Below are 13,063 nucleotides of genomic sequence, written 5' to 3'. Positions count from 1 at the left end.
TGATTACCAGTATAACTTGGCATCTTCTGAATTGGTGGTTGGCTCCAATTTTTCCAGAATGTTAAAGCACTTTGTAATCTGTAGTTGATGTTTGTTAAACCTTCCCTTCCTTTCCCCCTTTTCCACGTGTGTGTAAGAATTTGTTTTAAATGCAACATCTAAATTATTCTAGAAACTGAACTAGGAACCTGGTTTTCTGTTCACATTCTTTATAAGAAAATATTACCTTGTTTTTCCTACCTTCGTTACCTTTGGTGTCAGTACATTTGTTTTGAATTTGAAAAAAATTCTTGTTGAGGACATATTTGTTATGGATAGCAATTGTTTGCTTACTTTTCCAGGACAATAGAGAAACCCTGGGTTTATTGTAAGAAAGCCTAATGTCATATCTTCTCTCTCTTTGTTTCACTGAATTTCTTTGGTTAAATAATTTATTCTTTAAAAGCTATTACAGTAAAAAAATATGGTCAAATTAAAAGATGTTACCTGTCTTACGTTTAGGAATGTAAGCATCAACATTTGTGTTGAGGAAGATAGAGAAAAGGGGATTCTCTAGTTTTGAGTGAAGTATGTGTTAGTACATGACAGTACGTGTATTTTCGGTAGCTGTACAATAAGTAGCATGGGCTGCATGAAATACGGTCGCGTCCTCTGATTTTAGATTTTTAAAGCATTTAACTGTCTGGTAAGGTGGACCTCACATCACTGTCATCACTCAACAAGTAAGTTTTCAGTAATACGGCTTTCAGTCACATTTCAGGTGTGTATCACCTGCCAAAGTGACATGAGAGGAACGTGAAAGTGTCAGTAACACTCGTACCCGGGAGCTTGTCAGTGTCAGGGTTTCTGAAATGTGGATGTCTCTTACGAATTGATACATCGTAATGCTGTCTGTCTGCACACGATCAACTACCATTCGCCTCCAGCCTCATAAGCCATTGTTAATCAGCAGTGGTCTTAGAATTGACGGTATTATCAGTTTGTGAAAATAGTACAATTAGTTAATCTCAGGTCTCTCAGCTTCTTCTAAATGGTCTCTGTTCTGCTTTTATCCTATTTTCTATTTCTTTATTTTGTAAGCTATTTCAAATCCTTTTGTGAACAGAAACATTATAGGACGATATTTGACAAATGGCTGTTGAATTACTCTTAAAACTAAAATAACAATATAGTCACTGATTTAAGTCAATTTTTTCAAAAAGTCAGGTAGTACTAATCAGTTACGTTAAGGTTCTTGAAGGTATTTGAAGGTGTGTGTATACATGTATGTATAACTTAAAATGTTGTGGTTTTAAAGCTGCGAGGTCAGTCAGAAATTACCAGTACTGCTCTTTGTGTATCCCAACTTAGGACAGCCAAAGGACAATAGCAAACGTCTCTGATGAAGTCTCCAGTGAGGAAGGTCCTGACACAGGATACCCACTACGCCGCCACGTGGACAGGCCTTCCGAGAGTGTTTTCCGGAACAGAAAGTCACACCATTATAAGAAACAGCACCCTAATGAGGTACATGCTTTGGCCTTAAATCTATACACGCATAACTGTTTTGTATGTTACTAATTTACAGCTTATTTCAACAACTGAATATAATTATGGAAATAACGATATTTCCCATCAGTACTAATATCTTACATAGAGTAGTAGTTTTAGATTTGTGTGTTGCCCACGATAAATAGCTCTCCATTTGTACTCATTTTGTGCCTTATCTCTAAAGACTCTTACATTCCGTTTACATCTAGAGAAGACCGTCCTGGAGAGTCAGTCTGTGAGCTCTTGTGTTAGTCTTTTCCACAGTTTGAAAGGCTTTATGACCTCTTGACTATAACAAAGTTAGTATTCCAAGTGAAATCTTTCATGTTGCTGTCACCAGTGAAGTTGCCCATACTGTAAGATTCAATTCTTTTTTCTTCTTTGACTCTGTTTTCTTTAATAATTTGTTTTTCTCTAAACTCTTTCCAACTTTATCACCTCTCTTGAAACTATGTAAATAGAAAAAGAATTCCATTCTGTTGTATTTTCAGTTTTTATTCTAAGGACAGAACATTTCATTATCTCGCTTCAAGGCGAATGAATTGCTCCTTATGTCACTTTTTGATAAGCATTACCTTTTACTTGTTTTGGACTGTGAGAATTTTTTTTCTTGATGATTTAGGGTTACACTTTTGAGAAGTCAAATATTATGCTGTGCTGCCCTGTGAATACCTTGAGGGCTGTAAGATCATCAGAGTTGCTTGTTGCTTGTCCTCTTCTCTGTCATCGTGTCTCCCCGTGGGTCTTTCTGGTGACTGGCTGTTTCTTCCCCCCGTGGCTGCAGTCAGGCAGACGTGAATGCAGTGTGTCTCTTCGTGATGTCCTCGCCCACATCATCTGATGCGCAGCCACCTGTTCCTAGCCAGTTAACCGTGCTGGTGAAGTTCAGTCGTACTCTTCACGCACTTAGAGGTCAGCTGGTCCTGGAAGGGACTTGGGACCTCCTGTAGCAGGTCTCCACTCGCCTATATTTTAAGTTATTTGGCTTTAGATGTACTTTTCTCACCCTGTAATCTTTACTCTTCTTTATTTGCACCTGTATTTTGAACTTCTGAGATTCTTGAGAGGCAAAACATTATTCTACTAATCTTGGTTTTTAAATAGATGTATTGCTTAAAATCTTCTAAGATTTCAAGCTAAGGTTGATAATTAGCTAATAGGCATTGATTGTTTTAAATCATTTTTAATGGTGTAAAAGATTACATAAAAATAAAATCAAGTCTTCAGATTCTTCATCTGTAAAGTGAGGAACTTTAGGTGAGAAGATATTTTAAAAACTGCATTTCAGTTCCAAAAAATTTTGACTCTCAATTCAACCCAACTTTGAAAGGTATTTAAAAAAAAGCAAAACAAAACCTCCTTTGAATAAGTAAAATTGAGACAGGAAGTTTGTAGTGTTGTTTTGCATCTTTATGCATATATTACCCTACTCTTCGAATTACTGTTGGTGCTTTTTCTTTAAGGGTGAGGCACAGAGAAATCGTTTGGGGAAGCACCGTACATGGGGCACTGGTGGGCTCCCCTGCAAGGTCACTGGTCAGCGACCCAGCTGTTTGTTACCAGCCTCCCAGATGTCAATATGGATAGACATGCTTTTTGGGGCATGTAGTTTTTCAGGAAGCATCATCCCGTCTTCTGGTGGCGAGGGGCTGGAGCTGTTCTGCCAGCTACCGAGGTGGGTGGGGGTGAGGTGCGATCTTGTCGTTCAGTGTGTTGACTTTCTCGTAACCTCCCTGCCTCTCACCCCTCAGCCCACCCCCGCTCCGGGTTCTTCCTTCGCCTGCTCGTCACTGTGTCTGGTCGGCTTTTTCCCCTCTCCCGTTGGGAAGGTGGTGGTGGAATTACTTGATTATCTGGCCTGTGGGGGTAGCCTGGGGGTTGAGAGCTTCTTTTAAGCATTTGTCTTGTTCCCACTCTCTCCTGCTTTGTTTAACTCTGCAAGGACCTTTCAGTTTTTATTCCCTATTGTGGATTAGCTTTTCCGCTAATGAAGGCAGCATTTGATAGGGAGCGTGATGAAGAAACCGTGGACTTGGAGTCACACTACTTCAGTGACTTTGGAAGAATTATTTGACTTCTCTGAGTCTCAGTTTCTACATGTGAACAGTGGGGAGAGAAGCTGACCAGCCTCCTCCAATTGTTAGGATTAAATAAATTATGCGTAACTGCCTGCAACAAAGCGTTTATGCTGTAAATGCTTATTCCCTTCAAATAAATAACCTTTCTTCTCTTAATTTGATTATATGCTTAGTTTTAGCTCTCTGTCTAAAGATTTGAAACGAGCACAGCAAACCAATATTAACTTGAGCTATTTTCTTCAATTCAAAAATTTCCTATCTTTAGGCTTTATTCAGCAATTCCTAGTGAAATTCGAAGTGGCGATTAATCACCTAAATATTGCAAGTAAAATTCTGTTTGACATGTAAGCAATTACAGGCAATAATTTTTAGATATCACATTTGTAAAATATCCCATTTATTAATCAGTATTTGGCAAAACACATTTATAAAGAGTTATAGGTGTTTCCTTATCCCTGAAATCACCCATTAGTTTCAGTGAAACAGTCTTCAAGCCTTTAATCCCGTCACTTATTTCTGTATCTGATTGGCAAGTCTGCATTAGAAACTAGTGGTAGATAATAAGCTGGCTGTATCAGAAATTTTAAATTAGCAATTACTGATTGCTTAATTCTGTGCCTTGCTATCTAATGACAACTGTTGTGATGAAAACTGCTTGTGCATCGTGTTCTGTTGACATTAGCAAATCTGAAATATTTGTGGAGTGCTTTTTATAAACCGAAGTGGACTGATTTTTAACCTTTATTTCTTTCCGTATTTCTTTTCTCTTTTTATTTCTTTATTCATTTTCCTGCTCAACTCTGTCAAAAACTCTTTAATTCTCCCTCAAACAAACAACCCTCCTCCCAAAAATACTCTAACTACACTAAATATACGTTTGTGGTACCCCATTCTAACATCAATAAATTAATGATCGATAATATGTCTCTTTCATTCAAGATATTTTGTTACCTGTGCTAAGGATAGCACAAAAAAAGTAGTATTTGATTTCTGTCTTCTGTGGACTTAGTGTATTTGAGAATGTGAAACACCTGAACATTTAATTAACACAGAGAATATTATAGATGCTGAATGGCAGTGCAAAGTTACTGTCAAATGAATATAAATAGAATAACTCACTTCAGGGACAGAGTGATCGCTCTAAAAATAGAAGACGTTAACGTTTGTCGAGCCCCCGCCTTGTGCTGGGTTTATATTAAAGGGACAGTGCTCACTTAATTTTCAATATCTCTTTAAGGCGGGTAGTTTTATTCCCCTTTGGTAGACGACTAAAGTAAGGCCCAGCAACAAGGTAAGCCAGCTAGAGAGGGGCGGCGATGGTGCCCCTGACACTGTCGAGTCGGCTTTAAGGGAGAGCAGGGTTAACAATGAGACACGGGGACGCAAGCAGGCTGGAGTGGCAGAGAAGCAGCCGCGTCTAGGGGCGTGGCCCGGTGTCTGGAGGAGGAGGCTGTGGTGTGGAGACGGAGAACAAGGTCCGAAAGCAGCACGTGTGAGGCGAGTGGACTTCACCCGGCAGGGCAGCGGGCAGCCGCAGGGGAGTTTGGTCGAGGAGCGAAAGCACAGCTGCGCTTTAGGAAAGGTGATCTGGAGAGAGGGGAGGCCGTTCCGGTGGGGTCAGCTGGAGCCTCTTGAAGCGAACAAGGTTGAGTGCTGAAGTCTGACCTTCGGGGATAGGGCGGGGAAGAGAAGGGGATAAATATAAAGCATTTAGAGGTAGAACTGACAAATCTTAGTGACAGAGGAGAGCTAAAAACAAGTCCAAAAGTCTCAGCACACTTGGCCATAAGGCTGGCTCTTATCATTCTTTACTCAGTAAAAGCTAGTTTGAATTAATTTAAATCAAAATTTTGCTCAGAAGTGTTTATTTTGTACATTAAAAAACTCCTAGGAAAAGAGTAAATTGATTAGAAATTATTTAACTTGGGCCTTTTAGTTTTTCACTTTTATACAATTTATTGTCTCAAAAACATAAGTTGGCTATTATCTTCCTGATATAGATTATTTGTTAATTTTATGTCAATTTATTGAACTTCTGTTTGCAAAACAAAAACAATATATACACGAACTCTCTGGTTGCTAAAAAAGACTAGAGTGAGAAAATAACTCCATTAAACATGTCACTTAAAATGAGTTAATGTTCCCTGCCTGTGTGGCCCATATGAACTTAAGCTGGTCTCCGCCTGGATTCTGGACTTCGTATAAAATTGAAGAGAAAATGGGCACACCCTTTGCATGCGAAATAGCACTTGAGCTCAGCTGTGAAATCAAATTTTGATATGAGGAAATTTTGTTACTCCCTAAAAACTAGTATGTATTTTTAATGTTTTGTTATCTATTTCACTGTCATTTGACAGTGTTTTTGTTGTTTAAGCAAAAAGTAGCAATATATGGTTCTGATAAAATCCTTTGAGTTGGAAAGGGTACATAAATTGTATTAATGTCAAAGAATATCTTGATTTCAGGATGCCCCTAAATCGGGTACTAGTTGCAGCTCTCGCTGTTCAAGTTCCAGACAGGATTCTGAGAGCACAAGGCCAGAATCTGAAACGGAAGATGTCTTATGGGAAGACTTGTTACATTGTGCAGAATGCCGGTCATCTTGTACCAGTGAGACAGATGTGGAAAATCCTCAGATTAATCCATGTGTGAAAAAAGAATATAGAGACGACCCTTTTCATCAGGTTGGTTTACAGAGTTGGGTTATGTGGGGCTGTCAGTCCAGCTCCTTCGAATGTATGTACACATTTTACCGAGGTGAAGAAAAAGCTTGCATTCAATTAAAATAATATTCCTGTAATTTTTTTTTTTATGTGAGCTGTGGTCTGGCTTCCTTGGGACACAGAATCTCAGTACTGATATTGTGGTTGTGTCTCTCACCTTGCAAACATATGTTCCTGAGGAGTTGTTGGTAAATGGAGTTTTGAAGGTCAAATTGTGTTTTGGATGCGTTAGTCCTTTTCTCAGTCAGCATACTTCATGGTCAGATTATCTACACCTGTGGCCTTAACGCCACCTAAGATTATAATTCACAAATCTACATCTCATGAATATCAGATTTGCATCTCCAAGTGCCTATAGTGATGCTGTCTAGCGGGAATATAATGTCACATATGTAATTTTAAATTTTCTAGGAGCCTCATTAAAAACATTTAAAAAGGTAAAATTAATTTCAGTATGTTTTATTTAACCCAGTGTATCCAAAATATTATCACTTTAACATATAACTAATATGAAAAATACTAATGAAATATTTTACATTTTTTATACCAAGTCTTCAAAATCTGCTGTGAACACTTACGGCATGTCTCATTTGGACTAGCCATGTTTCAGGCGCTCAGTAGCCACACGTGAGAAAGCACCAGATTGGACAGCACAAGTCCATAAATACTTTCATTTGAATATCCCACCAGTACCTCAAATGTACCAAACACCCCATCTTCCGTCATAAATCTGCTTTCTCATGGCATTCAAAACCTGGTGAACGACATCTCTATCCATCCATTCACCAGTCAGAACCTGGTGGCCGTTTAAAATCCTCACTCTTTCTCCCCTTCTCTCTCTTATCCTATTCCTTATCAAATCCTAATCATAAAACCAACAAGTAAACGCTGGGAAAGCTAGAGATAGAAGGGAACTTTCTTAATCTGATGAAGGGTGGCTATCAAAGAGCCTTCTAAAGACCTGTCATGTTTCATGAGGAAGTTTTAGGAGCATTTCTGTTAAAGGCAGGAGCAAGACAGAGATGCCCGTTATCACTGCTTTTTCTATCAGAATCTTACCAGCACGTTTGTTGGTTTGTTCGACTGGTTTGGGTTGGACTAGACTGATTTAAAAGTCCACGTTAAAGAGCAAAGTGTCAAGAATAGCAAAAACAATCTTGAAGAACGACAGGAGGACTTTCCCTTCTGGGTATAAAAATGTAAGGGTGTAATAATCAAGATAGTGCAGTGTAGGGGTATGCTACAGACCGAACGTTTGTGCCCCCCCCCCCACCCGCTCCCCGCAATTTGTGTGTTGAAACCTCATCCTCAGTGCGATGGTATTTGGAGGTGGGGCTTTTTGGAGGTGATTACGTCGTGAGGGGGGAGCCCTCACGAGCAGGATTAGTGCCCTGGAAAGAGGCCCCAGAGAGCTCCCTTGCCCCTTCTGCCATGAGAGCTTACAGCAAAAACAAGGACCGGGACCTGGGCTCTCACCAGACACCAGATATGCCAGCACTTTGATTGTGGACTCCGCAGCCTGCAGAACTGTCAGAACTAGACTTCTGTTGTTCACAAGCCATCCAGTCTGGCATGTTGTCATAGCAGCCCAAACAGACTAAGGCAGTGTGTAAACAAGTAGACCAATGGGACAGAGTACAAAACCCAGAAACAGATACATCCCTAATGTATGACCTAAGTGCATTACAAGTCAGTGGGCAAAGGATGGGCTGTTCAGTATCTGGTTGTGGATCAAACGATTATCTATATGCAAAAATTTATTCCAGATAGTTCCTAAATGTGAAGAAGCAAAACTTTAAAATATTTAGAATAAAATATAGAAGAAAAATCTGCATTACTTTAGGTAAGAGAAGAATTTGTTAAACAAGATACAAAAAGCACAAACATTGAAAATGAGGCGATTGATAAATTTGAATGTCTTAAAATTTAAAACTTTGCGCTACAAGTTAAGCCATAAACATTGTTAAAAGACCAGCCACGGACCAGAAGAAGATATTTGCAGCACGTTAACTATCACAGTAGGACTATACAGAGCCCATAAAGAACTCGTACAGGTGAATGAGTAAACGACAAATGACTCAGTAGAAAAATGGACAAAAGATGTGACCAGGCAACTCACCCAGATGTCTAATGTCCAGGTACAATGGTCAGCCTCGTTAGTAATCAGGGAAAGGTACATTAGAGCAATGGGATGCACTTCGTATTGGCCAGATTGTCAGAAATGTAAAAATCTGACAGCCTGCAGTGTTGGCGAGGGTGTGAAGAAGGAAGAGGTCTTGCTCAGTGCCGATGTTAGCAGAAGCCCGTGCAGCTCCTCTGGGGAGCAGTGCGTCATCACGTGGTGAAATCGCAGGTCCTCCTAACCCAGGACTCTCATCTCACTCCAGGGAAACTTGGGAAGGTGGGCACAAGGAGACGTATTTAAAAATGTTCATTGTATTGTGTGTAATAGTGAAAATAATGTGATAGCCAACAATAGCAGAATTAATGAATCATGGCATATGAGAAAACAATATACAGCAGTGAAATTGAAGGAGCTCGGAGCTACATATATCAAAACGAATAATCTTGTGAATGTAATTTTGAATGAAAGAATTTGCAGAATTATATATAAAATATACCATTTATGTAAAGTTTTAAAACATGCAAGGCTATATTATGTATTATGAATGGATAAAAGCATATACAGTAAGAATATAAAACATGAGTATAAAAACATGCAAGGTGATAATAAACACCACATTTAGGATAATAGATCTGGGGAATAGAAGGGGACAAGAGCAGGGAAGGGCACAAAGTGGGTTTCAATTTTGCCTGTAATATTTTTTTGTTAAAATATCTGCAGCAAATAGAGGAGAAAGTTAAAATCTGATAAAGCCGAGTATTATTTATTCTCTATCTGATTGAAGTGTTTCAATTAAAAAAGGTATCCATGAATTTTGGCTTCAACTACAGGAAAAGTGTCGGGAAGGAAGCTTTGCTCCAGGGCCATGAGGAGTGAGAATGAGGAATGAGGTTTAAGAATCATGGCCGTGAAGGTGTGGAGAAAGTGAAATATCAGTTAGATGTGGAAACTGCAGTCGAATGAGTATTTTGGTCCCCACCCCACAAGATGTGAGCTATTTGAGCACCTGTGTACAAAGGAGAAAACCAGTAGGGAAGAATTGCAGAGGTACAGGAGAAAGAGTTGTCAGATGAGGTTCCTTAGGATACTGGAGGGGAAGCATAATCAGGAAGCCTAGCCTTCCACAGGAAGAGGGACACGCCATCTGCTGAGATAGAAGGAGGAGGAAGCATGCGTGAAGATGACGGGAGAGTCACTGCCTGGTGGTCTCTAGTCTGGAGAGCAGGAGGCCAGGGGGCTCTGCCGTGAGGAGTGAGGCGGTGGCATAGGGGACTTGTGGATGACAGTGGAGGTTGAAGTTAGCCTTTGTGACAAATGGAGATGGTGGAGAGAGAGTGTGTGTATGCGTGTATTCAAGCCAGTGAATCAAGAGTTACACTGCCATATTGTCGCACCTCTAGCTGGAATCTGAAACCGTGAATTCGTAGTTGCCACACCGTTGTGTGATAGTCTCTGGAATGTAGTTGTAATAATCATAGTAATAGCAGACATTTAGTAAGCACTTGCTGTATGCTAGGCACTGTGCCAAGTAGTCTAGGTGCGTTTTCTCATGTAACCCTCACAGCCTACGACAGTGTTGTTTAGTGTTTTTTATAGATGAGAAAACTGAGGCTCGGAGTCAAATAATGCAGCCAAAGTCACACAGCATGGGTGCTCAGTTAAGACCTGCTATGTGAGGGGCAGAAGAGGGGCTGATGCGCTGATTGAGATGATGGATGTGGTAGGAGTCTAGACGTGTTAGACTGAGTGGTAAATGAAAGCAAGAAGGAGCCGACAGGTTGAAGGAGGTGTGCTCAGGGAAGCAAGCCTTTTGGAATTGAAGGCTTGAGAGGCCCGGGAAGATGGGAGGTCGTGGTTCAAGGCTTGTTTCAGAAGTAGAGCAGTTCAGGGTGGTGACAAGGTCCAGGGTGTAGCTGAAGGTCCCTGGAATTTAACAAGTGGAAAACAGTGAGCAGTCCATGAGAACAGGGTGTGGGTGACTCACCTGCGTGTCCCCCTGAGTCACCGAGGGTGGTAACCGACCTGAGGTTTAGGAACATCCCAGTGACACCGAGAGCGGCGTGGGAGGGGACCCTGCGTTCTTTTGCCCGTTGTTGTATCACGGGGTGCTTGGCACATAGTAGGTGTTGAACCAACATTAGCTGAGTGAATGAAGGAAGCAAAATAAAATTTTTTCAAAACAAGCCAATTAGGCCTTTCTTAAATGATTAAAAAAAATGTTTTTAATGAATGCTATACGGAAGAAATTGGCCCTGAGTGTATATAGCAGTCTGCTCCTTTTTCGGTAAGATAAATTTTTTTAATGTTCTACTCTGCATATCTAAATTTAGTATCCTAGCTTACATTGGTTTTGCTTTGGGATCAAAGACTTGATTTTACACACATTGCTTATTCTCCGCCTTCTAAAAAATAAGCTATGTTTTCGGTTTTACTAGTAGCTCTGTAATGGAAATTAGCTCCCTGTAATGAAAAGCTACGAGTTTTTTTCTTGTTTGACTCAGGTCTGTATGAGGTTTGGAGGACCCTTTTCTGCACATAAGGACTGAAAATCTATCCTCTCGAGCACTGAATCTGTGTTCCACTTGGGATGTTCCCAAATTCGTGGTTTTGTTTTATTGTTTGTTTTAGTTTCTTTGTAAACGCTAACTGAATCATTTCTGCAGGAGAAATTTTTTCTCCTCTAGTCATGGCTGAATATATAATAAAATATAAAGCCATATTCAAGTGAAATTCATTTTTCAGTAGGTAACGCCAGATTTTAATGGCTGCAGTTCCCACAGGTGGAAACTCCGGGAAAGTGGTTGTCGTGGTGACTTTATTTGAAATAAAACATGCCGCCAGTTAAGGTTTTCAGGCACTTTGGAACAAACAAGGAGCAAAGGAATTCAGATTTTGGATGAGGATAAAAAACAATCATTAACAGGGTTCCAAATTTTAGTTTGGAAAACATACTAAGAAGAACCTATGTAAAGAATTATAGAATCAGATTCTTTGCTCTGATGTTTCCCTGAGCCCTTGTAAACTCGTTCTTATGACGCTGCTCCCCAGCCACTGTAGGCACACATTTCAACAAGGCGGTTTTTCAGAATACGTTTGCCAAACACACACACATACACAGGTATGATCCTTTTAGTTACTTCTTTTTAAATTGACCAGTTTCTAGTTGCTCCCTTCTCTTGCCTTTTGGCTTTCTAGAAATGGGAAAATGGTACCAAATGCTAGTTAGGTAGCTGGGCAAAGTGAGTGCTTTTGGAAGGAGCGTGAAGGACTTGTTGCTTTTCCGTCTGTGGATGGACCTCCTGGTCCTGACGTGTGTGGGGATCCAGAAGCCCTATCACTCACTCTTGCAGACTGAGAGTTAAAGAAAAGGAGCCTGGCAATCAGCGGTTCTGTTTCACCCCTCAGGCTTGGTACTCTTCCATTCAGCTCCTTGCACTTGTTCCTGGCTTTTCAGTCTCGTTATGTTTCATAATTATTAAATTTTCAGGGAAACTTTGATACATATTTTGGTGCAAATTATTTCTGTTCCAAACTAGAATATTTAGTTTGGGGATAAATTATGAAACGTCATTTGAAGAATTAAGTGGCTGGTTAATACTTAATACCTCCCAGTTCCTGAGGCTCCCCAGTAGTGATATATACACCATGACAGTTAGTGTACATTGCAATTCCATATTTTTGGAAAAGATAAGTTTTTAGGGGAAACCTCTTCATAGGCAAATAACTAAATGGAAAAAAGCTTTGCAGTAGCATGGCTGTTGGCATTATGGTTTGCCCATAATTGTTTGTCAGTTTTTATTCTGTTAATAGTAAACATGGCATATATAACTTTACAGAAAGAAAATTAATGTATGAGCTCAGAATAATAATTTCCCATCTGTTTTCTTACATATCATTGAACTATTTCATACCTTTAATCAAAATGAATCAATGCAACTTTACTCCCCCTAGAGGAGAATTCTGTATTCCTTAAGTTTACAGAAACATCTTTACCATATTTTAATCACATTTTTGTCCTCCAAAGAATAAATATAACTGGAGTATATTCTTTTGTCCATTGTTAGAAATTATTTTAATGAAATATGTTTTAGAAATGTTAGAAATACTGTAATATTCATCCTATTCTGTATGTTTATGTAATGAGCGTATTCATCCCATTCGGGGTCTAACCTTTAGTGTTTCATTAATTTTGTTGCTATCTTAACCCACAGCTATCCTGTTTTGAAGTTTTATTTCTTTAACTATAGATCTAAAACAAACTAAAAGACCCAAGCAAACTTAAGCATCTGATCCTTTGTATTAAGGCTTTCAGTTTTTCTTTTTACCTTTTTCTCTTCCTTGTTCCACTGAGAGACTTTATTCTGCTGGGAGAGTACTTCTAGTCCTGTGTGCTTCCGTTTGCAATATCTGCTCCGAGGAAAGCAAGTTAAATTGATCCTTTGGAGAAATACTAGATTGAAATATCAGAAAAGTAACTGAATCACATACTAAGGGCAGGTGTGTGAGGAAGAGTCCGTCAGGATGAGGTCGTGTCACTGTTCAGTCTTTCAGAGCAGGCCGGATCTGAGTGTCGTGTTCTCGTGTGTTGAATGGACAATCAGCATTGT

At 39.7% G+C, this 13,063-nt stretch overlaps 1 protein-coding gene across 10 annotated transcripts in view; it reads left to right on the top strand.

Annotated features, from left to right (window-relative positions):
- PHTF2 (putative homeodomain transcription factor 2) overlaps positions 1-13,063 on the top strand; it is a 120,467-nt gene that overhangs the window by 90,527 nt on the left and 16,877 nt on the right. For 8 of the 10 annotated variants that reach the window (XM_023638756.2, XM_070264236.1, XM_070264231.1 and 5 more), the window contains 2 exon segments: positions 1,351-1,506; positions 6,074-6,292. In XM_023638756.2, the coding sequence (XP_023494524.1) occupies positions 1,351-1,506; positions 6,074-6,292 (375 nt within the window). 10 annotated transcript variants of the gene reach the window in all.

The sequence above is a fragment of the Equus caballus genome, chromosome 4 (assembly GCF_041296265.1).
Source record: "Equus caballus isolate H_3958 breed thoroughbred chromosome 4, TB-T2T, whole genome shotgun sequence".
In the NCBI taxonomy this organism is placed as follows: domain Eukaryota; kingdom Metazoa; phylum Chordata; class Mammalia; order Perissodactyla; family Equidae; genus Equus; species Equus caballus.
The sequence above is the reverse complement of the archived record's forward strand: the minus strand, read 5'-3'. Positions and strand labels throughout refer to the sequence as shown.